The sequence below is a fragment of the Oncorhynchus keta genome, chromosome 9 (assembly GCF_023373465.1).
Source record: "Oncorhynchus keta strain PuntledgeMale-10-30-2019 chromosome 9, Oket_V2, whole genome shotgun sequence".
Lineage (NCBI taxonomy): Eukaryota > Metazoa > Chordata > Actinopteri > Salmoniformes > Salmonidae > Oncorhynchus > Oncorhynchus keta.
Window position 1 is genome coordinate 30,347,121 of NC_068429.1, and position 26,215 is coordinate 30,373,335.

The 26,215-nt window shown below is 43.3% G+C and overlaps 1 protein-coding gene across 6 annotated transcripts in view; it reads right to left on the reverse strand.

Annotated features, from left to right (window-relative positions):
- Positions 1–26,215, reverse strand: part of LOC118387484 (splicing factor, suppressor of white-apricot homolog) — a 165,645-nt gene that overhangs the window by 123,602 nt on the left and 15,828 nt on the right. For 5 of the 6 annotated variants that reach the window (XM_035775889.2, XM_035775887.2, XM_035775892.2 and 2 more), the window contains exons 4-10: positions 24,872–24,948; positions 20,847–21,066; positions 14,819–14,919; positions 13,773–13,941; positions 1,514–1,832; positions 1,211–1,360; positions 1,000–1,093 (exon numbers count right to left, since the gene is read on the reverse strand). In XM_035775889.2, the coding sequence (XP_035631782.1) occupies positions 1,000–1,093; positions 1,211–1,360; positions 1,514–1,832; positions 13,773–13,941; positions 14,819–14,919; positions 20,847–21,066; positions 24,872–24,948 (1,130 nt within the window). The remainder of the gene's footprint in view (positions 1–999; positions 1,094–1,210; positions 1,361–1,513; positions 1,833–13,772; positions 13,942–14,818; positions 14,920–20,846; positions 21,067–24,871; positions 24,949–26,215) is intronic. The other variant, XM_035775888.2, reaches the window with a different exon arrangement.

A 26,215-nucleotide genomic window follows, 5' to 3' on the forward strand; every position in this document is an offset into this window, starting at 1 on the left:
TATATACGTATCGCAGCACTGTTAATGTGTTGGGTCGTGGCTAGATTCGTGAGCACTAGAAAAGTACCCGTGAGAGTCTGTCGGCCGACACCCCAGGGGAAGGTAAAAAAATACATCTCTGTTGAATAATGGAGAAGTACCTGACATCCATTTGTTGTGTGATAAAACCGGGGAACTGAGCAAGAAAACAAAGCACAGCTGCATGGTTAAATGCTTTGCTTGGTCCAGGGTTAATTCACAGAGTTAGGTTTGTTATACTTAAAAACCAATGTCCTCTCACTAAAATCAGATAAGAGAGAGAGACAGAACAATTGTGAGAGAAAGAGAGAGACGGGGTGTTGAAGAGGGTAGAGCTGCGCCCCGGGGGCTAAATAAAGGAGCTGAACAGGCAGGTGACATTCATTGAGCCGCCAGCCCCTCTTTACGCTACTGCTACTCTCTGGTCATCGTATATGCAGACACTTTAACCATATCTACATACTACCTCAATCAGCCTGACTAACCGGTGTCTATATGTAGCCTCACTACTTTTATAGCCTCGCTACTGTTTTTCATTGTCTTTTTACGGTTGTTTTTATTTCTTTACTTATCTATTGTTCACCTAATACTTTTTTGCACTATTGGTTAGAGCCTGTAAGTAAGCATTTCACTGTAAGGTGAAAAATAAACTTGACAAATAAACTTTGATTTGATTTGAACCTGGTAAGCAAAACAAACCTTTCAAACAGCGAGTCAAGAGCAGGCAGGCAGGCCTTTTGATATCTGGACAGCACACACAATTGATGATCTCTGATCTCAAGCATGAAAGCCTAAGAGCCAAGGCCTTCCAATGCTTTAGAGCCTTTTAAAAAGCAACCTGGAGAGAATTTCAGTGAATGAAAGGCAATATTGACTTAAGATCCATCACATCCCCAGAGGGTATATAATTAATTCAAGCAAAATGGTATTAAATGCACACTGATCAGAGAGAGGGAAAAGGGAAGCAGAGGACAATAATACCTCAGGCAGGCTGATTCCCTCTTTCTTCATGAAGTAATGCTTCTTGAACTCATAATAGGTGTTGTACTGGTTCCAGGACTGCAGAAAGTCAAACCTGTGTTGAAGATAGAAACACAAATAAGATGTACAACCATTATATTAAACAAATAGTGTATTGTGAGCCGTTCACCTTTATTCAGTGAGGAGAAGAGCAGTGTCCGTTTCTGCTCACCTCGGGTCATTCTTGACGCGGACACTGGTCTCAAACTTGACACCGTTCCTGGCTACGTACTCAGCCAGCTTGTCAATAACCGGTTGGATGTCAGGGGGTGGGGGAATGATGGCTGGCGCTGCCACAGCAACTTGAGCAGGGGGCCGCGAACTGATTTAAGAGAGAAAGATAAGCAGAGACGGAGAGAGAGAGAGAAAGAGGCAAGAAACTTGCTTAGCAATGCATCACATTATGTGAGGGAAAAATAGGTAGTATAAGGATCAAGAAAAAATATATCCACTTCTCTCCAATAACTGTCCACACCTGGTCTCTGGTATGACAGCAGCAGGTACAACAGGAGCAGGAGGAGTTGAGAGGCGAACTGGGACCTGGCTGGGAACTGTAGTTGGCGGTGGGATAATGGGAAATGTAGTCGGAGGTGCCGTGTAGATGAACCGTGTGGTTGTCTCAGGAGGTGGAGGGGGCGTGGTCCCTGGAGGGGGCGGGGCTCCAGAGTAAGAGGGCGCGGCCAGCATGCTACCAGCGGGTAGGGAGCTGTAGTAAGCGTTGGCATCTATCCCTGGGGGAGGCGGAGCCAGGCAGTAGGTCCCATCAGGTAGCATGCAGTACCCATAATACATCGCTGCCATGTCAGATGTGGAGAGGTCAGAGAGAGAGAGGTGATGATCACTTAACATCTCAAAATAGCTCACGGCTCAAAAAGGAATTCATGCCAATACTTCAATTGCATGTGTCTCCCCTGTTAACAAGCAGACCTGTATGTCAGCACTGGCTGGGACAGGCCTGCTTATTGTGTTAGAGTGTGTGGGTGTGCTGCAGTGCTGAGCGGGGTAATACACACATTTAGGTCTGACCTCATTTCTAATAGGATCTTAGCCTCGCTCACAGAGGACTGCTCGCTCAACTCCACGCTGATAGAAATTAAAATGTTTAATAATCCATTCCTGATTGCTGTCCAATTAATGAAATGTACTTTGTCAGTTGAGGATGGGGAAACAAGGGGAACAGTCTTTTCTTCTGGCCCAACAAGAATAATTAGGATCAGCTTGTTGGAAATCATAATGCGTTTAAAAGAAGATATCAAAAACTATTTGCAAAGACTCATTTCCAAAGCCTATCATTACAATCCCACTTCCCATTTCAGACTCAATAAAGCATATCAGCAGCTCAGAGAAAGTCATTTACAGCAGGAATAAGAAATCTGGCATACCGACCGAGATCAACACAGGTTATGAATAAAACTGACAGATTCACTCATAAGTATTCAGATTATATTTTCAAAGGGGAAGAAAGAAACAAGAAAATAGGCTATATAAAAGGTTGACTGACTGAAACTTTATTAATCTGCTGATCTATCATTTGCTACATATTTCAGTCTGAGACAGCCATCATTGAAGTCAGGGAGGTACTCAGATCCAGACTCAGTGCAGAGAAGAAACTAACATCCGTGGGAAAGTAGTATTGGGAGCCAGGGAAATATAAAGGTGTGGTACGTCACCGTGCAAAGTGTTCCCTGGTGCAAGTCAAAGGGCTCCTGGTGCAAGTCAAAGGGTTCCTGGTGCAGGTCAAAGGGTTCCCTGGTGCAAGTCAAGGGGTTCCCTGGTGCAAGTCAAAGGGTTCTCTAGTGCAAGTCAAAGGGTTCCTGGTGCAGGTCAAAGGGTTCCTGGTGCAAGTCAAAGGGTTCCCTGGTGCAAGTCAAAGGGTTCCCCGGTGCAATTCAAAGGGTTCCTGGTGCAGGTCAAAGGGTTCCTGGTGCAGGTCAAAGGGTTCCTGGTGCAAGTCAAAGGGTTCCTGGTGCAAGTCAAAGGGTTCCTGGTGCAGGTCAAAGGGTTCCTGGTGCAGGTCAAAGGGTTCCTGGTGCAAGTCAAAGGGTTCCTGGTGAAAGTCAAAGGGTTCCTGGTGCAAGTCAAAGGGTTCCTGGTGCAAGTCAAAGGGTTCCTGGTGCAAGTCAAAGGGTTCCTGGTGCAGGTCAAAGGGTTCCTGGTGCAGGTCAAAGGGTTCCTGGTGCAGGTCAAAGGGTTCCTGGTGCAGGTCAAAGGGTTCCTGGTGCAGGTCAAAGGGTTCCTGGTGCAGGTCAAAGGGTTCCCTGGTGCAAGTCAAAGGGTTCCTGGTGCAAGTCAAAGGGGTTCCTGGTGCAAGTCAAAGGGGTTCCTGGTGCAAGTCAAAGGGTTCCTGGTGCAGGTCAAAAGGGTTCCCTGGTGCAAGTCAAAGGGTTCCTGGTGCAGGTCAAAGGGTTCCCTGGTGCAAGTCAAAGGGTTCCTGGTGCAAGTTAAAGGGTTCCTGGTGCAAGTCAAAGGGTTCCTGGTGCAAGTCAAAGGGTTCCTGGTGCAAGTCAAAGGGTTCCTGGTGCAAGTCAAAGGGTTCCTGGTGCAGGTCAAAGGGTTCCTGGTGCAGGTCAAAGGGTTCCCTGGTGCAAGTCTAAAGGGTTCCTGGTGCAGGTCAAAAGGGTTCCCTGGTGCAAGTCAAAGGGTTCCTGGTGCAGGTCAAAGGGTTCCTGGTGCAGGTCAAAGGGTTCCCTGGTGCAAGTCAAAGGGTTCCCTAGTGCAGTTCAAAGGGTTCCTGGTGCAAGTCAAAGGGTTTCTGGTGCAAGTCAAAGGGTTTCTGGTGCAAGTCAAAGGGTTCCCTAATGCAAGTCAAAGGGTTCCTGGTGCAAGTCAAAGGGTTCCCTGGTGCAAGTCAAAGGGTTCCCTGGTGCAAGTCAAAGGGTTCCCTAGTGCAGTTCAAAGGGTTCCTGGTGCAAGTCAAAGGGTTTCTGGTGCAAGTCAAAGGGTTTCTGGTGCAAGTCAAAGGGTTCCCTAATGCAAGTCAAAGGGTTCCTGGTGCAAGTCAAAGGGTTCCCTGGTGCAAGTCAAAGGGTTCCCTGGTGCAAGTCAAAGGGTTCCTGGTGCAGGTCAAAGGGTTCCTGGTGCAGGTCAAAGGGTTCCTGGTGCAGGTCAAAGGGTTCCTGGTGCAGGTCAAAGGGTTCCTGGTGCAGGTCAAAGGGTTCCTGGTGCAAGTCAAAGGGTTCCCTGGTGAAAGTCAAAGGGTTCCTGGTGCAAGTCAAAGGGGTTCCTGGTGCAAGTCAAAGGGTTCCTGGTGCAAGTCAAAGGGTTCCTGGTGCAGGTCAAAGGGTTCCTGGTGCAGGTCAAAGGGTTCCTGGTGCAGGTCAAAGGGTTCCCCGGTGCAATTCAAAGGGTTCCTGGTGCAGGTCAAAGGGTTCCTGGTGCAGGTCAAAGGGTTCCTGGTGCAAGTCAAAGGGTTCCTGGTGCAGGTCAAAGGGTTCCTGGTGCAGGTCAAAGGGTTCCTGGTGCAGGTCAAAGGGTTCCTGGTGCAAGTCAAAGGGTTCCCTGGTGAAAGTCAAAGGGTTCCTGGTGCAAGTCAAAGGGGTTCCTGGTGCAAGTCAAAGGGTTCCTGGTGCAAGTCAAAGGGGTTCCTGGTGCAAGTCAAAGGGTTCCTGGTGCAGGTCAAAAGGGTTCCCTGGTGCAAGTCAAAGGGTTCCTGGTGCAGGTCAAAGGGTTCCCTGGTGCAAGTCAAAGGGTTCCTGGTGCAAGTTAAAGGGGTTCCTGGTGCAAGTCAAAGGGTTCCTGGTGCAAGTCAAAGGGTTCCTGGTGCAAGTCAAAGGGTTCCTGGTGCAAGTCAAAGGGTTCCTGGTGCAAGTCAAAGGGTTCCTGGTGCAGGTCAAAGGGTTCCCTGGTGCAAGTCTAAAGGGTTCCTGGTGCAGGTCAAAAGGGTTCCCTGGTGCAAGTCAAAGGGTTCCTGGTGCAGGTCAAAGGGTTCCTGGTGCAGGTCAAAGGGTTCCCTGGTGCAAGTCAAAGGGTTCCCTAGTGCAGGTCAAAGGGTTCCTGGTGCAAGTCAAAGGGTTTCTGGTGCAAGTCAAAGGGTTTCTGGTGCAAGTCAAAGGGTTTCTGGTGCAAGTCAAAGGGTTCCTGGTGCAAGTCAAAGGGTTCCTGGTGCAAGTCAAAGGGTTCCCTGGTGCAAGTCAAAGGGTTCCTGGTGCAAGTCAAAGGGTTCCCTGGTGCAAGTCAAAGGGTTCCCTAAGTGCAAGTCAAAGGGTTCCCTGGTGCAAGTCAAAGGGTTCCCTGGTGCAAGTCAAAGGGTTCCCTGGTGCAAGTCAAAGGGTTCCCTGGTGCAAGTCAAAGTTTGGCTCATACTGTTACTGTGGGTAGGTTATTGGGAAATGCTAATTGTGTAAGTGTCAAACTGACTGTGTTTGCAATGACAATTTGCTACTTTTAGGTGTAATAATTGATCCTAGGAGCTTCTAGCCAGGTTTGTTCTGACAACCTTGAGCTGACAAATTTGCACTCAAATCAGTTATCAGCAGCAGCAAGAGGGGGGAGAGGGGTGTTTGTCATGATTTGTGGGTGTGGTGATCAGTGCGAGGTCGCTCAAAATGGCACCTTCATCTAAAATGGTCCCCTCACTAAGACTTATTTATTGACCGTCAGAATCACAACCATGACGAGATCGACTGTAACTGTATTAAGTTGAGTTTTCACATTCTGTTTGATACTGCAGCCATCAGAATAATAAATCACCTTAAATTAAATTTTGGGCAAAAAAGCAAATTCAGCACCATCCTTCATTAAATTAGATGGCTCATTCATCACAAAACCCTCTGATATTGCCGACTACTTTAATGAGTTTTTCATTTGCAAGATTAGCAAACTTAGGCATGACATGGCAAGAAAAAAACTCTGAACCATATCCATGCATAACTGACCAAATTATGAAAGACAAGCATTGTCATTTTTTATTCACCAAAGTGAGTGTGGAAGAGGTGAAAAAAATATGGTTGACTATCAACAATGACAAACCACCTGGTAATGACAACTTGGAGGGAAAATGACTGATGATGGTAGCGGACTATATCCCTTCAATCTAAGCCTACAGGAAAGTGGGCGCTCCCAGGCCTGGAGAAATAACCCAAGAATAGCAAAGCACTTTTTACTGGTTCAAACAGCCAACCAATCAGCCTGTTACCAACCCTTTGTAAACTTTTGTAAAAAATAGTGTGACCAGAAACAATGCTATTTCACAGTAAACAAATGAACAACTAACTTTCAGCATGCTTATAAGGAAGGGCACTCAACATGTACGGCACTGACGAATGCTTGGCTGAAAGAAATTGTTAATACGATGATTGTGGGAGCTGTTTTATTAGACTAAAAAGTGCAGCTTGACATTATCGATCATAGTTTACTGCTAAAAAAGATGTGTTATGGCTTTACACCCTGTGCCAAATTGTGGATGGAAAGTTTCCACAGAGGGTGTTCTTTAATGCTGGGTTTCCCCTGGGTGCACGTTTTGGTTTTTGCCCTCGCACTACACAGCTGATTCAAATAACCAACTCATCATCAAGCTTGAATAACGCACAGTACTTCATAGAGCCATGAGCAGTAAAATCAGATTAAAACCGATAAAACAACACCTCACGGCACAACATGGACTGTGGAGACATGGACGCACACACAAACAATCACACATTGCAGTATTGTACATTTTATATGGTCTTTGTTTTAATAATACTAATAATTTAATACAATTTTGTATGATGTATTGTTTTATTTATGATGTAGGTTGTTGTGACATAATAGGTTTATTCCTGTTTGGACCCCAGGAAGCTTTGGCAGCAGCTAATGGGGATCCTAATAAATACTAAATACTAAAAGCAAAATTGTGGGAGTTGGGAGGATGAGGGCTTCCGGTTCAGCATACAGCTGTGTGTCTGTGAGCGTGTGTCTGAGCCTGCTGATCTGTGCATTATATACTCTACAGGGTCTTCTACTGTGGCAGTGGTTTCCCTCCCCGATGGAGCGTACAGGATGGAGAGGGACAGAAAAAGGGAAGGAGAAAGGATGGTGGGAAGGAGGGAGGAAGAGGAAGCAATGGAGAGGGGGAAAGAGAGGCTTGTCTTGTCAAAGGGAAAACTGGATGATATTAACTCATTAGTCACCGCTCTGGTCGACTGTTATGAAGACTCATCCAATATGCACAAGGCTGGAAACCTATAGGAGAGCCATCATTCACATGGTTTATATTTATTTGCTCCATCCCTCTTGATGCCGAGTCAATGGTTAGGATTCATTGACAGATGCTAATCTTTTCTATTCTTATATACAAGAATGAGATGAAAATACAAAACGTAGGAAAGGAAGAATAGAGAGAGACAAAGACAGAAAAGAGAGAGAGAGACAACGACAGAGAAGGAGGACTGAAGAGGACAATGTCCATGCTGCTCAGTTACAGTTGAAGTCGGAAGTTTACATACACCTTAGCCAAATACATTTAAACTCAGTTTTTCACAATTCCTGACATTTAATCTTAGTAAATATTCAATTTCTTAGGTCAGTTAGGATCACCACTTTGTTTTAAGAATGTGAACTGTCAGAATAATAATAGAGAGAATTATTTATTTAAGCTTTTATTTCTTTCATCACATTCCCAGTAGGTCAGAAGTTTACATACACTCAATTAGTACTTGGTAGCATTGCCTTTAAATTGTTTAACTTGGGTCAAACGTTTCGGGTACCCTTCCACAAGCTTCCCACAATAAGTTGGGTGAATTTTGGCCCATTCCTCCTGACAGAGCTGGTGTAACTGAGTCAAGTTTGTAGGCCTCCTTGCTTTCACACACTTTTTCAGTTCTGCCCACAATTTTATTTTATAGGATTGAGTTCAGGGCTTTGTTGTCCTTAAGCCATTTTGCCACAAATTTGGAAGTATGCTTGTGGTCATTGTCCATTTGGAAGACCCATTTGCGACCAAGCTTTAACTTCCTGACTGATGTTTGAAAATGTTGCTTCAATATATCCACATTATTTTCCTACCTCCATGACGCCATCTATTTTGTGAAGTGCACCAGTCCCTCAAGCAGCAAAGCACCCCCACAAGGTGATGCTGCCACCCCCGTGCTTCATGGTTGGGATGGTGTTCTTAGGCATGCAAGCCTTCCCCTTTTTCCTCCAAACATAACAATGGTCTTAATAGACAATATGGCCCTTTTTTGTTTCATCAGACCAGAGGACATTTCTCCAAAAAGTACGATCTTTGTTCCCATGTGCAGTTGCAAACCATAATCTGGCTTTTTTATGGCGGTTTTGGAGCAGTGCTGAGCGGCCTTTCAGGTTATGTCGATATAGGACACGTTTTACTATGGATACAGATACCGTTGTTCAAGTTTCCTCCAGCATCTTCACAAGGTCCTTTGCTGTTGTTCTGGGATTGATTTGCACTTTTTGCACCAAAGTACGTTCATCTCTAGGAGACAGATCGCGTCTCCTTCCTGAGCGGTATGACGACAGCGTGTTTCCATGGAGTTTATACTTGCATACTATTGTTTATACAGATGAACGTGGAACCTTCAGGCATTTGGAAATTCATTCAAGGATGAACCAGACTTGTGGAGGTCTACAAATATTTTTCTGAGGTATTGGCTGATTTCCCCAAGATGTCAAGTAAAGAGGCACTGAGTTTGAAGGTAGGTCTTGGAATACATCCACATTCACACCTCCATTTGACTGAAATTATGTCAATTAGCCTATCAGAAGCTTCTCAAATTTTCCGAGCTGTTTAAAAGGCACAGTCAACTTAGTGTATGTAAACTTCTGACCCACTGGAATTTTAATACAGTGAATTATAAGTGAATTAATCTGTCTGTAAACAATTGTTTAAAAAATTACTTGTGTCATGCTTAAAGTAGATGTCCTAACCAACTTGCAAAAACTACAGTTTGTTAACAAGAAATTTGTGAAGTGGTTGAAAAACGAGTTTTAATGACTCCAACCTAAGTGTATGTAAACTTCGACTTCAACTGTAGGTGCTGGAGTGTTATTTGACAGCAGGATTAAGCCACGGAGCTGCTGTTCTGAAAGCACAGTTACAGCACATCCATCCATCATCCTCCACTGGCCTCTCTCTGACCTCTAACCTTAACACTACACAGAGCCAAGAGAGCTCCTCAGGATCCCACCACCTCAGCCTTACAGCCTTGTGTTTCTGACTCAAAAGTATTCTCTCCAAACCATATACTTTAGCAGACAAAGTGCTGCTCCTTCCCCAGCCACTCCAAATGGTAATCAATCATTTTCATGGGCAGCCTCTTGAGCACAGCGCCACGAGTAGTGTTGAGGTTCAAGGTCTCCAATCAATACCCATCAGGCCAGTTTGTGTCTGGTGAGATGCTTACAGCACTGAACCTGGGATTGCAATCCAAACCAGACAGGGAGCGATAGATTAGAATAACTTTAATTCCATCTCTGTGTTGCTCTCTTGGGAAAAACTAAAAGTGGGAATGAAAAAGTGTGCAAAACAGAAAGTCGGCCTGCGAACATCGGCTGATTAATAAAAAAGCCCACTTACTGAATGCATAACGATTCATAACCTGCAGGGTAACAGCTTGTTGATCAGAGAAAACGTTCACTGGTAGCAATTGTTTAAAGTGGGGTGGGTGAAACTGACAGACAAACTGTTTCAGCAGAGGAGTGTTGGTGAGTCATTGTGGATGGATGTACAGTACAGTGTATTGTGAGATGTTTGTCTGTGGACTGTTAAAACTAGGCCGCATTGCCTCATCGGACCTCTGAGGTCAAGACAGATGGGGACGCATGTCACCCGACAGGAATGGCACTGGATTGGAAAGCTGTCGTTTTATGGGCTCCTGACCAGTTGTGCTATTTTGTGTGTTTTTCTGTGCTAATCGTAACTTTTTTTGTCCATAATGTTTCCGCCATTGTTTCCTGTGACTGAAAGGAGCTTCTGGCCATCAGAACAGAAATCACTAACCTCGATTTGGATGAATATTTCTAGTTCAACGAATTGGCGGTGCAGGACATACTGCTCACCCCAGACCAGGCCTTAGTCACCCAGACTTGGAGAAGAAAGATGCTGCATAAGCGAGGCCAAAGCGCGGGCACCCTGATGAAACTATGTTGACAAGTGAATAAACCGCCTCCATTCTACAATCACTGGAGAACAAACTGGAAGAGCTCTGTTCAATACTCTCCTATCAGCGGGACCTGAAGAACTGTAATATCCTGTGTTTCTTGGAGTCGTGGCTGAACAAGGCCATGGATAATTTACATCTAGCTGTTTTTCTATGCATCGGCAGGACAGAACGGAAGCTTGGGTAAGCTCAAGGGGAGAGGTGTGTGTCTCTTTGTCAACAACAGCTGGTGCGCAATCTTTATTATTAAGGACATCTTGAGGTTCTGCTCGCCTGAGTTAGAATACCTCATGGTAAGCTGTAGACCATACTATTTACAAAATAGTTTTTATCAATATTTTTCATACAGTAGCTGTCTATTTACCACCACAAACCGATACTGCCGCTAAGACCACACTCAACAAGCTATTTAGGGCCATAAGCAAACAAGAAAATGCTCATCCAGCGGTGGCGCTTTAAGTGCAGGGAAACTGAAATCACTCTTAGCACATTTCTAAGAGCATATCACCTGTGCAACTAGAGAAAATAATTAATAAAACACTCTAGATCATCTTTAGACCACGCATAGAAATGGATACAAAGCTTTCCCTCGCAGATGCTAAGCTACAGGACTGTTTTGCTAACAAAGACTGGAATATGTTACTGGGATTTCCAGTATTACCGGCATAGCACTCAAGCGTGCACTAAAAACTTGGAGGTGACTACACCATAGTGCCCTTCAAGCTCATCACTTACCTAAGGACCTTGGGACTGAACGCCTCCCTCTGCAACTGGACCCTGGACTTCTTGAAGGGCCGCCCCAAGTGGTGACGGTAGGCAACAACACATACGACACACTGAACTTCAACACAGGGACCCCTCAGGGGTGCGTGTTTAGTCCCCTCCTGTAATCCCTGTTCCACATCACTAAGGATCTATCATGGTCCACACACATCAAGACAGTCGTGAAGAGGGCACAACACCTCTTCCCCCTCAGGAGGCTGAAAAGATTTGGTGCAAAAAGTTCTACTGCTGCACCATTGAGATCATCTTGAATGGCTGCATCACTGCTTGGTATGGCAACTGCTTGGCATCTGACCGCAAGGCGCTACAGAGAGTAGCGCATACAGCCCAGTACATCACTGGGGCCGAGCTCCCTGCCAACCAGGACCTCTATATCAGGGAGTGTCAGAGGAAGCCCCCAAAATGCCACCCAAGTCATAAACCCTTCTATGGTACTCAATGTATAGAGCCAAGTTATCGTTACTCATTGTGTATTTATTATTGTGTGTTATTACTTTTCTATTTTCTTTCTCTCTGCATTGTTGGGAAGGGCCAGTAAGTAAGCATTTCACTGTTCGTCAACACCTGTTGTTTACAAAACATGTGACCAATGCAATTAGATTTGATTTAAGAATGAAAAGCCTAGTCTTCATAGTGCATTCTTGACAGCTTCTTGAAATTTCTAGGGAATGTTGTCAAATCATCTAAATGGCCCCTGATGATTGTATTAGAATGTAGAATGTTCCAATATTGCAACAGACAATCCATAGACCAGCAGAATGGAAGGGAATAAGTAAGTGTCAGGTCAATCAGATGACACCATGAAACACTCAAGGTTAAAGGAACTAGGCCCAACCTACCTTCAGGCCCTACCGAAGTTAAATCAACTTAAAATGAGCTCCAAAGCTGAGCGCTTATGGAGTATGGGTAGTTGAGAACCGCCCAAAACTGTTACACAGTCTTAACTCCTCTTGCTTAATTCTCATTCAATACCTGCCTCATTGGCAGTTACTGGAGGATCACATTGAGCAGTCTATTCCTTTGGTGCCTTTGATCGTCTCCAGTCTGTTTTACAGAGATTCTCCCAGAGAACTGGCGCCATACACAGAAATCAAAGTCGGATCTATGGGAGCAAAATCTTTCAAAAATGATTATCTTGTCACCATAAGCCAGCACATTAAAAATCCATGTCTGTACTGTTGTGTGATGCTGTGGTGGCGGCGGCAGTGGTGTCAAAGTCGGGAGTGTTAAGCAGAGCACCGCTCGCTCTCCCTCCCTCTCTTTCCCACCTCATGAAGCCAGTGGAGCTCTTCAAGTCATGTTAATTAAGACAAATCAGTACAATCAGCTTGAGCTGTCTCTTCCAAGCACCAGGACAATTTCTCAATTTCCAGTTCAGGCAAAAAGAGGGGAGACGGGGTTGACCCTAGAAAATACAACCAGCCAAATTGCGAGAAACATCTCTCAAGGACAAATAGGGTAGCCTGGCACCCCATATCACACCCAGCACCTTCAACATCCATCACTTACAATTAATGCAGACAAAAGCAAGAACTGAAATGGTGATTTTGTAGTCTCGGACACCCTTTCGAAGGATGGCCCTGCAAGACAAGTGATTCTGTGATGTTGCAATTTTTCCCTAGATTTGCTTGAGCAAAAGTACTATTCTGCAGTGAGCACTGAGCTAAAGTTAGAGTGTTCCTGTGTATGTTGTTTAGGATGAAGGGTTTGGGTCAAGCGAGAGAGGACCCATTTGCCTGTAGCACTAGGGTGGAGAAATGGTTGTGATGGGTGGGTGGATGGGCAGCCAGAAGAGAGCAGGAAAAGAAGTAGAAATTATGTCTGCATTTAGAGGGAGCAAACACATCTGTGGGGCGGCCAGACAAACAGCTTTGGATTCAGTCCACCGGCGTTCAGCACAAAGCAAATACTGCAGTCAATGAAAAGCGAGGAAAATTAAGTTTGTCAGCACATCCAAAACAACACATCACTGCAGCTCCGAAAATGAACGGGGCACTTCAAGGATAAGAAATGAGTGAAAAATACCTTCTCGGAGACTTTGAAAAGTGTTAAGAACCTTTATGTACTCACAATCCCCCAAGGACAAGTGGTGAAAATCGCTTCTCGATACAGTCTATGCTGACCAGTCCTCAAGAAAAAGTATTGACCAAGCTGAATTTCTCAGGTTGATCAACATTGCACTGCTCTAGTAGTGAAGGGCGCTCTACTATTGAACGCCTGGTAGAGGACATTTCAGCAGTGTAATGAGTCATGGGCCTACAGGAGACCATGTTAATGAGCTTTTCCACGATGAGCTGCAGGGTACCCTCCACAGCTACAGCCCCTCTGGCCACACTCCACATCATCAATCATCACAATCCAACACGGCTGCCAGTTCATCTCAATCTCAAGTACAGCCCAGAATCTCTATCAGAAAAACTGGGCATATTTGATCTAGGTACTTTATGTTGATCTCAGCAATTTGTGAACACAATCTGTGACATGAATAACTGAAGATTTGCCAGTGGGAACATGCCTGATCAATATTTTGTTGATTCAATGTACCTTTCCCCTGAAAGACATTCTAATCTGATATGAACACCAATATCCCTCTCAAACAAAGAGAATTCTAACAAGTAGACCATTCTTCTCGCCTCCAGGGGTTCCGTGATCAATACTAGACAATTGAGTGCCACTCTGCCTGTCTGAGATGGAGCTCTTGTCGAAAGGGAAATGAAAAAGAAAATGGGAAGAGAAATGAAGTGGACCAGGACTAAACTGAGATGGAGAGGCTCCCTCGGAGCCAATATGAATACTCCTCAGGTATTGGATTGCACAGTTGCCCAGTTCGACTCATAGATGAGAAACTGTACTCACGGTCAGCGGTGTACTCTGCCGGTGTGGCAGGCACAGCCGGCTCTGCGGGTACTTCCTCTGGCTTGGTTGCCATGGCGGAGGCAGCTGCAGCGGCGGCTCCGTTCTGTTCCTGTCGGGCTTTCCGGACCAGCGCTGCCAGTGGATGGTCTGGGTCCATGACTTGGAGAGGCTACAACACAAATAGATCTGGTTAGAAGGCTTATAACAACAATCAGCAGCTATTTTATTTGCCTCAACAATGGGAAGATATAGAGTTGTGAAACTGTGAGACACCTCTAGCTTATGTGAGGGCAACAAGTCAAGGCAGAGAAACAGTTTATGTATGCTATATTTCTCTTTGTTATGTGGTATAACCTACTTATCGCAAGTCATTTATTAGTGTGGCCTTTGAATAATTTATAAACATACTGTTGATTTATAATGGTGTCTCCAGCCTTATGGTGTGCAATCTGGTGTAATCAAAAAGAGTTGGCATATGAGTTATCAAAACCCTTTCAATGAACAGACTTCACAGTTCTAAGGGAAAGATGGCATTCTCTTGATATTCAGGTCTAAAGCACTTTGAAGTGAGATGCTTTGAACTCTGGCCAAATTGTACCATCGAATAGAACAACTTAACAATAATGTGCTATTAATTCAGAAGTGTATGGGCTTTTGAACATTAAAAACCTAACCATTGGCGCAATTACCAAATGGTTAAACCCTATAAAAAATGTAATATGAACATTTAATAGACATATTGTGGGTTGGAAAGAACAGGCAAAGCCTCTATAGATGGGAGATAATTGATCCAGAAAGGCCCTCAGATGAACTCAGTCTATTTGTCTGAATAAAACAGAACAAAGCAATATATTGAAGAATTCACAAGTGCTTTTCATAGTAATGGTTTCTCATATCCAATAATCTCAGCCCAGTGTACAGTAAAATGCACCTCTCAGACCATCTTCAATAGATGAAAACGCTCAGGGAAAATAATAAGCATTAAGGTAGAGGTCATGTTGGGCCAGGTAAAGTACACACTAGTCAGAGCACACACTAGTCCTTACCTTCATCAGCTCCTCAAGGCGAGAGCTCTTCTTAGGAGCAAAGAGGCTGGGGTGGAGGTAGTTGCCATCCCCATCATCATCATCATCAGAATCATCAGAGTCTACAGAAAATATATTGAAGTATGAATGAAGAATATTACAAACAAAAAACTGTTTTAAGTAAAAAGTAGGTATTGGTCTGAAGCTGAAAAATAAAGAATTCACAATGCCGCGACCAACTGGTCCATCTTAAAGGCATTCCTAGCGGACCGGGAGATATGTGGCTAAATTGAGTGCGCCTACTGCGCTGGCCAATCGGACAGCTCAAATCACCGTGCTTTAAGTTTCCACGACCCCTGGTCACAGCAAAGATTGATACTACCCTACATGATACCATAAATTCTAAAACCATGACCAGCGAGAGACTGTAAAAGAATACAGCAAATAACTGCTGTTTTTATGAATGAGTTCATGTCTCAACAAGTGTAGTGATCGCTCTGCGTATTTATTATTTTAGCAGCTTGTCGTGTCTATTTTAATATCAAGGAATATTTCACATTCTCTGATCATATGAACAACATGAATTTGTGCACGAGGTAGACGCGAAAACTGTGTCCCCTCTCACCAGCCTGGTCTCATAGCCTAGACGTAACATAGTCAATTTAAATCCAGGACAATCAGATTATTATGATATGTTAAGTTTGGTATGGATAGATTTTGTATTGATATGTAGGCCACATGTGCCTTTTTTTACATTGATTTAGTTCTGTTGTTGAGCTGTTCTGGTTTGTTAATGTTCTGTATTATGTCATGTTTTGTGTGGACCCCAGGAAGAGTAGCTGCTACTTTCCTAATAAAATACCAACACAGATGGTTGAGAGTTCGAATCTCATTACAGGCAACTTTATAATTTTAGCTAATTAGCCACTTTTCAACTACTTACTACTTTTTAGCTACTTTGCAACTACTTAGATAACCCTTCCCCTAAACCCTTTTAGCTAACCCTTCACCTAAACTTAAACCTAACCCCTAGCCTAGCTAACGTTAGCCAGCTAGCTAACATTAGCCACCTAGCTAGAATACATAACATATCATGCCTTCTACAAATTCGTAACATTTTATACATTTTGCTAATTCGTAAATTATAATAGGAATTGTAATTCGTAACATATCGGAGTGTTTAGAATTTACATACAGAAGAATACGAAATGAGTCAGCCTCATCTGGTCAGCCTCACCTGGAGGAAAGGAAGGAGAGAGCAGGGACCATGAGAGGCTGACTCTGCTGTTCTTTCCCTCGCTCGGCTGAGACTAATGCAACGGAGAATAATGCAGCGTTCAAAACAACTGGGATCTCGGAAATCTCCGACTTCCAATGCTTAATTTGAGCCGGATCTTCCCAGAACAGGATCCGCCACCTCTCCGATTCGTACTGTTTTGTTCCGGAACCTATTTGGCAAGATCTGGTACCTCTCATGGCATGAAAAATAATTTCCACTTTTTGCTATGTAAAAATTATAATAAATGCAACCAATATGTCATTAATTCTCCTGTCCACCACAAAAAAACTAAGTGAAAAAGTAGATTTTCAGCTGAAAGCCAGATATTCTGAGTTGATTCAAGTTGGGCCGGACAGGACAAACCTAACCTATGTTTGAAACCAATGTTTGGGAGTGGCTGTGTGATAAGTGCACCTGTATCTCTCACAGAACTAGAATGAGATTAACTTTAGATGATCTCTCTCCCTTTCTCTGCTCTGATAGACATGCAACTCTCATCTCTCCAGCATTGCAATTCATTTATTTCCCTATAGAATCATAGATGTGCAAAGTCTTCTGGAGGAGCTGCAGCACCCCTGATAAATTGAAATACATTTGCCAAAGTTATAGAATTACAGTTGTCAGTTCAGAAAGAAATGAAATAATTCAGAATAGCCTACTACACCATGAGTAGGCCCATAAATTAGCCACAGAGGATCAATATTTTTTTTTAAATAGCCTAGCTGTGGATTGTGTGTAGCCCAATAAGGCATAGCCTACAATCGGGAGCATGTGGCAAATCTGTCAGTGAACAGCATGCAGATAAAAACAGGCCTTTCGCAATATTAAAAATGCAATCGAGGGAAAACACAAGTTGGAAAGCAAATGGCACCTGCTGAAAAGAGAAGACTAGAATCCGTATGCTGTAATAAACTTCAAAATATTGTTTTACAAAGTAAAACAAGAGAGAGGTAGGCTTTTGGCACGAACTCATCGGACATCACTGTAGAGTGAGCTGTGGATAATTGGGTGAGTCAGTGAAAGTGGAAAGCATTTTTAGGACTATAACTTTCTCCTCATATTGTAGCCTACAATGTGTCCACACACACCTAGACCTTGACTACTGATGGATTTAAGACAAAGTTATTTTTATTGATCTGAGATTTTATTGATGTCAGAGTCAAAGTAGTCTGTCATTTCGATAATTTGTGCGGTATTAAAAAATATTCTGCCAGTCATGTAAAAAGACCTAGAATTGCATGACATGCTTTTATAAAAAGGCTACATTTTTCCCTAATCCAAGGCTACAAAATGTTTTTCCTGTGTGCAACTTCTGTAAGTGCCTCTACTGCTCTATGCCACTACGCAAATGTGATGATTTACAGTACAAGTCAAACGTTTGGAAACTCCTACTCATTCAAGGGTTTTTCTTTATTTTTACTATTTTCTACATTGTAGAACAGTACTGAAGACATCACAACTATGAAATAACACATATGGAATAATGTAGTAACCAAGAAAGTGTAAAACAAATCAAAATATATTTTAGATTAAATTCATCAAAGTAGCCACCAATTGCCTTGATGACAGCTTCGCACACACCAGGCAGACGCCTCGACGGCCATGAAAGAACTTAATTTGACTATGTAAACTGGAAACCACAGATCTTGAGGCTGCATTTATTGTAGCTGGGGATTTTAACAAGGCTAATCTGAAAATAAGGCTCCCTAAATTTTATCAGCATATCAAATGCGCGACCCGGGCTGGCAACACCCGGAATCATTGCTGCTCTAATTTCCACGATGCATACAAAGCCCTACCTCACCCTACTTTTGGCAAATCTGACCACGACTCCATTTTGCTGCTCCCAGCCTATAGACAGAAAGTAAAACAGGAAACGCCCGTGCTCAGGTCTGTTCAACGCTGGTCCGTTTTTCCAGATGCCCCAAACAATCGGAAAAGGGATTCAGCAGAGAAGATTACTTTACCCAAGTACTCAGCAGTCCGATCCCTGTACCTTTTGCAGAATATCAGTCTGTCCCTGATGTTTTTCCTGGAGAGAAGTGGCTTCTTTGCTGCCCTTCTTAACACCAGGCCATCCTCCAAAAGTCTTCGCCTCACTCTGCGTGCAGATGCACTCACACCTGCCTGCTGCCATTCCTGAGCAAGCTCTGTACTGGTGATGCCCCGATCCCGGAACTGGTCCGACCAATCTGATTACACGCGTCAAGATAGCTTCGATCATGAGGACTGGGATATGTTCCGGAAAGAATCGGACAATAATATTGACGTATACACTGATTCGGTGAGTGACTTTATTAGCAAGTCCATTGGTGATTATTAATTATGGTGTTTATATATATTTGCAAACATTTCAAAAATACTTTTTTCGATTTCTGGGGTATGGTGTGTACATTGTTGGGGAATATGTTTAATTCAATCTATTTTAGAATAAGGCTGTAATGTAACAAAATGTGGAAAAAGTCAAGGGGTCTGAATACTTTCCGAATGCACTGTATCTGGCAGGACCATAGCTCCAGCCGGCCAGATAAGTTCGGTCCGCAGGTTGGCCAGCTAGCCAGATCCCATCAAATAATACCAATATATTGTCTATATAACGTCAATTTAGTTTGACCTTGGATAGAAAGGGATTTTGCTCAGGTTTGAGAATGTGATCATGTTGAAGGAGGGTAAAGAGGAGATGCGGCTTGAGAAATTAGTCAAAAATACTGGATATCTGTTCTGTCAGGCTCCCTTTTCCGGTTAATAATAGAGCATCTGGGGGGGTTAGTAGGGCATGAATGGACTTTAGGGAGTGCATATATTACAGGTGTCACAGGGTTATCCACTTTCATAAAGTTGTACTCGTTCATACTGATTTCCCCTCTGTCAAAATATAGCTTGAGCTTAGGGCTGGGCAATATCAAATTATTTCTAATTTATGCTTTAGCGTATTGTTCCAAATGCCTGGATCACAAGAGGTTTCTCTTTTTTTTCTTAGTTTTTATGAGCGTTCTGTCTTTTTGGTCTCGTCTGCTTTGCTGCTTCAGTCCAGTGTGCACTGTGCTCCTTCCCACTCGGACACAGACACCGAGCCCCTTCCCATACCACTCACAACAAAGACGAATAACAACGTCCTCTCTGACAAGAAGCAGTTGAAACTCGTTATTTGCATTTGAGGTTTGGTCCAACAGAATCGGTAAAATGGACACCGAAACGCTTAGAGATATTGTTTTACTGTAATAGACAAAAACCTTTCTAACAACACCCGTTTCATGTCTCAACTCACAAAATGTAGAACAGAGCAAACCCTACTAAAACAAGAGTATCAATGAACATGTATCACATACCACTAGCAGCATTTTAACCACAGACTGTCTAGTCTGTGTTTTATAAAATGTGCAATGAGCATAAAAAGGCACATTTATATAAGAATTGGCAACACGTTCTCATTCTGAGAAATATGCATGATGAATGGAAACAGGATGCCCTGAGCTTAAATTCAAGTCTCATAGCAAAGGGTCTGAATACTTATGTAAATAAGGTATTTCTGCTTTTAAGTAATATGCACACATTTCTAAAAAACAGTTTTCACTTCGTCATTATGGGGTAGTGTGTGTAGATTGATGAGGATTTTGTATACATTATATACATGATTTTATTTTAATGTATAAAATGTACATTTGAATGTATTTAATGTATATTTAAATTATTTTAATAAGTCCATTATTCCTCTGAAGAGTGAATTAGGCTGTTTGAGAAGATTATTATTATTTTAAATAGAACAGACAAACATACAGTGGGGGGGAAAGTATTTAGTCAGCCACCAATTGTGCAAGTTCTCAAAGGCAGATTTGCCATTAGTCTGTCATTAGCAGTGGTATTGTAACCTTTAAAGAAAAATATCAAAATGTTTAGAGGCAATTAAGCTTGGAATGTACTAAGTGAAGGAAAGATGATCACATCTTGGCAGGCACTGATAAGGGTGGGGAGCTGTGGATTAGTGAGGAAGGGGGCCGAGGTCAGGTCAGGTCACGTTAAGGGAGAAGGAACAGTTTATTGCCCGCATCCCTTAATTTCCTGCCTAGCAACAGAGATGTAATCTTTAGAGAGAAGGAGGAGATTCCAACCCAAATTGGGGTATATATATTTTCTATTTAACCTTTATTTAACTAGGGAAGTCAGTTAAGAACAAGTTCTGATTTACAATGACAGCCTAGGAACAGTGGTTAACTGCCTTGTTCAGGGGCAGAACAACAGATTTTTAACTTGTCAGCTCAGGGATTCGATCTAGCAACCTTTCAGTTACTGGCCCAATGCTCTAACCACTAGGCTACCTGCAAAATATATACTACCACTGGTGGAACCATGTCTTTGTCTGTTCAACTGTTAGATCCTTTGGTTGAAGTTTTTATAGTGTCCGTCGAGTTCGTAGTGATATTTAGAAACTAACAATACTATAGTTGCATACTACAGTAATAAGTACTCCATGTATTCTGAATTCTATTAATGTATTCTGTTGTTAAAGGGACACTTCAGGATTTTGGTAATGGAGCCCTTTTTGTACTTCCTCAGTCAGATGAACTTGTGAATACCATTTTTATGTCTCCGCGTGCAATAGATAAAGGGCTTCATTGCCAAAATCCCGAAGTATCCCTTTAAAATGTATTCTGTGCCACTGTTCTCTAAGATTTCCACATGAAGCATGTATTAGATAGTAACATATACTCTGTATCCCATGATGTACAACTCATTCTATATAAACCCTTTTTGTTCATCTCTGGGACTCACCCTGTACGTCCTGCTTGTCGGAGGCAGAGGTATAGCGGCCCTCCTTCATGGCCTTCAGGATGTGTTTGTAGTAGGGGTTCAGGTAGTGTTCGAAGTTCAGGAAGTCAAACTGGGAGTTGCCAGACTGCTTGGCTTTCAAAACAATCTCAAACTGGGCCCCCTGCAGGCACACAAAGTTGGCGGTCCTCTCAATGATGGCATGGGTTTTGGTGGTCGCTGGCTGGAAAGGGGAAGAGGACACACACCAAGTCAAACGAAATGTGGGGTTAAGGATAGGTGACAACCTGGGGATGTATGTATCAAGCAAGAGTAGGAAAGCGGATCTACAGTTGTGGCCAAATGTTTTGAGAATGACACAAATATTCATTTTCAAAGTCTGCTGCCTCAGTTTGTATGATGGCAATTAGCATATACTCCAGAATGTTATGAAGAGTGATCAGATGAATTGCAATTAATTGCAAAATCCCTCTTTGCCACGCAAATGAACTGAATCCCCCAAATATGTCCACTGCATTTCAGCCCTGCCACAAAAGGACCAGCTGACATCATGTCAGGGATTCTCTCATTAACACAGGTGTGAGTGTTGACAAGGACAAGGCTGGAGTTCACTCTGTCATGCTGATTGAGTTCAAATAACAGACTGGAAGCTTCAAAGGGAGGGTTGTGCTTGGAATCATTGTTCTTCCTCTGTCAATCATGGTTACCTGCAAGGAAACACGTGCTGTCATTATTGCTTTACACAAAAAGGGCTTCAGAGGCAAGGATATTGCTGCCAGTAAGATTGCACTTAAATCAACCATTTATCGGATCATCAAGAACTTTAAGGAGAGCGGTTCAATTGTTATGAATGCTTCGACCAAGAAAGTCCAGCAAGCGCCAGGACCGTCTCCTCAAGTTGATTCAGTTCCACCAGTACAGAGCTTGCTCAGGAATGGCAGCAGGCAGGTGTGAGTGCATCTGCACGCAGAGTGAGGCAAAGACTTTTTGAGGATGGCCTGGTGTTAAGAAGGGCAGCAAAGAAGCCACTTCTCTCCAGGAAAAACATCAGGGACAGACTGATATTCTGCAAAAGGTGCAGGGATCGGACTGCTGAGGACTTGGGTAAAGTAATCTTCTCTGATGAATCCCTTTTCCAATTGTTTGGGGCATCCGGAAAAAAGCTTGTCCGGAGAATACAAGGTGAGCGCTACCATCAGTCCTGTGTCATGCCAAGAGTAAAGCATCATGATACCCTACGTGTGGGGTTGCTTCTCAGCCAAGGGAGTGGGCTCAGTCACAAAATTGCCCAAGAACACAGCCATGAATAAAGATTGGTACCAACACATCCTCCAATAGCAACTTCTCCCAACCATCCAGGAACAGTTTGGTGACGAACAATGCCTTTTCCAGCATGATGGAGCACCTTGCCATGAGGAAAAAGTGATAACTAAGTGGCTCAGGGAACAAAACATTGATATTTTGGGTCCCATGGCCAGGAGACTCCACAGACCTTAATCCCATTGAGAACTTGTGGTCAATCCTCAAGAGGCAGGTGGACAAACAAAACCCCACAAATTCTGACAAACTCCAAGCATTGATTATGCAAGAATGGGCTGCCATCAGTCAGGATGTGGCCCAGAAGTTAATTGACAGCATGCCAGGGCGGATTGCAGAGGTCTTGAAAAAGAAGGGTCAACACTGCAAATATTGACTTCATGTAATTGTCAATAAAAGCCTTTGACACTTATGAAATGCTTGTAATTATACTTCAGTATTCCATAGTAACACCTGACAAAAATATGTAGACACTGAAGCAGCAACTTTGTGGAAATTATTATTTGTGTCATTCTCAAAAGATTTGGCCACGACTGTAGGATCAAGGCCCCCCTTTCCATATAACATTATTCATTGTGATCTAACAGGCAAAGGGGATCCTAAATCAGAACACCTTGTCTGAGATGCTTGATACATACGGCCCCAGACTCTCCTTTAAGGCAAGTTAATGTAACTGTATTTAATAACTGAGGCACAAGAGTAATCACTTCAGAAGCAAAGACGAAAAAGCTAAATACGCTACAACATGACATGAAACAGGTTTTTAAGTGTGGCAGTTAATTCTGTGTGGGGGATCAACCAAATTCTATTTCCTAAAGACTGTAGAAGAGGTTTAATAGCTTCTTCACTAACAATCATTTACTAAATACATACAAGATGGAAATCATTGGGACTCGATTACTCAATATCACTGTGTACTTTCAATGATGAATCATTCTTGTTAGTTACCCTAAGAAGAAAATAGCAAAAACACACATTTCTCATCAAACCTTTGGAGAGAAGACGCTTGGGCCTGAACTCTGTAGTAACATTCCACTACACACACACTTACGTGTTTTGCGAGAGCATAAAATATGTAGAGGCAAATAACCTTGCAATTTGGAATTTTAACGAGGAACTTGTTATGGAATCATGAAACACAGAAAAGAAGAGCAGAGAGAGACGATTCCTTCTCCCAACCCCTCAGGCTGTCAGACCGGCGACTGCCTGTGATAACGGGGGAAACACAGCCATATCCCCAAATTAATAGTTCAAACCAGATATTCTGAGAATAGCGCCAGCTTTGACTATTTGGCCGTTTTTGAGACAGTGCAATTGGAAGGGCTTTGCAGGGTACCCAATCAAAATCTCATTACAAGGACACGTGGAAAGGATGTGCATGTGTGTCTGGACATCACAGAGGACACTGACAGCCAGAGTGAGGAAGATCTCTCTGTCAGCGGCATCTATATTGAATTACTATGTGTGTGTGCATGTCCCAGGGTGTATGTAAGTTTGTGTGTGTGTTTGTGTCAGTCTGAAGTCTGTAGGGTGTGTGTGTGTGTGTGTGTGTGTGTGTGTGTGTGTGTGTGTGAGAGAGAATCGAGGCCATGCTGAGATGAAAGCCTCCCCTTCTTGAGTTGGAAGGACCCTGCAGATGAAAAGCAACCGGCGGTCAATGGGAGAAGCAGCGGCATTGGAGTGGAAAGTCTGTCCAAGTGGACTGGGATGATACTGACTGACACAAACTAAAGCAGCACAGCAGACTCACCAGTCACTGTCTATCACACGCACAACACTCGCAAGCAAGTTCTGCTGTTTGCTGCTCCGTTCCCTTCCTTTTCCCTCTCCATGGCTCCATAATAGGGAGTGTTATGTAAACCATTGGATCCCGGACCCACAATTGTTCAAATGTATACTGAATAAAAATATAAATGCAACATGCAACAATTTCAAAGATTTACTGAGTTACAATTCATATCAGGAAATCAGTCAATAGAAATAAATTCATTAGGCCCTAATCTATGGATTTCACATGACTGGGAATACAGATATGCATCTGTTGGTCACAGATACCTTAAAAATATAGGCCTCTGGATCTCGTCATGGGATTTCTATGCATTCAAATTACCATCGATAAAATGCAACTGTTGTCTGTAGCTTATGCCTGCCCATACCACAACTCCACCATGGGGCACTCTGTTCACAATATTGACATCAGCAAAGCACTCGCCCACACAACGCCATACACGTGGTTTGCGGTTGTGAGGCCGGTTGGACGTACTGCCAAATTCTCTAAAACGACAGGTTTTGGTAGAGAAATTAACATTCAATTGACAATTGAAAGCTCCCTAAACACTTGTATGTTTCCTGGTCTTTCTTATATCTCTCAGATATAGGACAGACACTTCAGAACAAACTTTCTTTAGATTTTTTGGGGGGACGTTCTGTTGTTCCATGTAGTGAATCTCTTATTCAATGCGTTTGTATGGGCTAATAGCAGTAAGGCCAAATAAAAATATTCGTTAAATATATAGAGATTTTTTTAAATACTTCAATGGGTCTTAAACTTCAAAATAAAATAGCTAAATGATCCTTGATATGACCTTTAAACACAAATACATATAGCTTAGTAGAACCACCCCCGGCTTAGACTTATGGGTTAAAACCCCATTCTGCAACCCTGTGGTGCATCATGTTAATTAAAGCATGAAGTAGTGCAGGGTACTCACTAGCTCCACATCGGGGGGGATCGCCAGGCCCGGGGGTGCCACAAAGGGTTCCTCGCTCTCCTGCGGCTCTGTTTCTTCTGACGAGGAACAACCCACAAGGTCAGGGAGAGAGAGAAGAAGAGCGATTAGGATTCAACCTACAGTCACTGTGACACATTACAAGCACTCAACGTTTCCTCCTCTCCCTCCTCTACCTACTCTCATTCGGCCACGTTGCCCGAAGCACTCAGTTTCAGCTTTACTTACTCTTAACTTTCTGGGAGGTGGTGGTCCCCGTCACAATTATTTACAACATCTAACCCCCTCCCCCCCAGTGTGACATAACACACAGATAGGTCAGCTTGAAATTTGATTAAAATTGTATGCTTTAGTTCAATGTGGGGAGGCTGCAGATGGATGTAGAGGTTAAGCACATTAATGCCAAACATTGCAGCCAAGGAGCACAGCATAGATTTGTCTTGTGCCGATTTAATCAGGCACACCGCTGGTCGCCCGAGGTGTGCACCGGCCGCCGATACCACAACAGAGACGAGCGCACGCACGCGCACGCACGCGCACGCACCCACCCACACACAAGTAGAGGAGTTTTGTACTGCCGAGTAATCCCAGGCAGTGCCAGGTGATAGTACTGATGACAGCACTCACACACAGCAGTAGTACTGTACCATCTGCTGAGGGAGGGGCACTTTGGCATTGGCTAGAGGGGAACGGGTGGGAGGGGTTGTATAATGCTGTGTTCATAAGCAATTGGGAAGGTGGTAATTTCAGCTTTGAAGTCGTAAATACGAGTTGGATGCATTCACATGCTTTTGTGATAAAATGAAAAGTTCCTTAATAACAAAAATACAGAATCACAATGTATACCAGTAAGTAATATGATATTAATGTATCTAAATGTTGATTATACAATCTGTGTGCTTTATTGATGTCTGATCTGAGTTTGATTAGTTATAGCCAGAAATTGGGGCGGCAGGTAGCCAGCCAAGTGGTTAGATCGTTGGGCCAGTAACCGAAAGGTTGCAGGTTGCATTTTACAGGGCTTCCCAGCTCACTCATTACAAGTGACTTAAAGCCAAAGCAACATTGCCGTGTGATTTATTTGTATATTTCTCCCTTTCAGGTATGAATGCGATTTCAAATACATTTGTTCATGTCAGAATGTTATTTGTACGTTTAGACCATTTCAAAATTAGCCATTAGCCATTTTGCTAGCTAGCTTGCTTGCTTGCTAGAAGGCTGCTCACTTGCACGAGGTTACTTCGTGATCAGAGCGTGCCCGAGAGAGACCGTGCGCACATTCAGGGGTATAAAACTTTAAATTACACAGAACAAAAATATAAACAC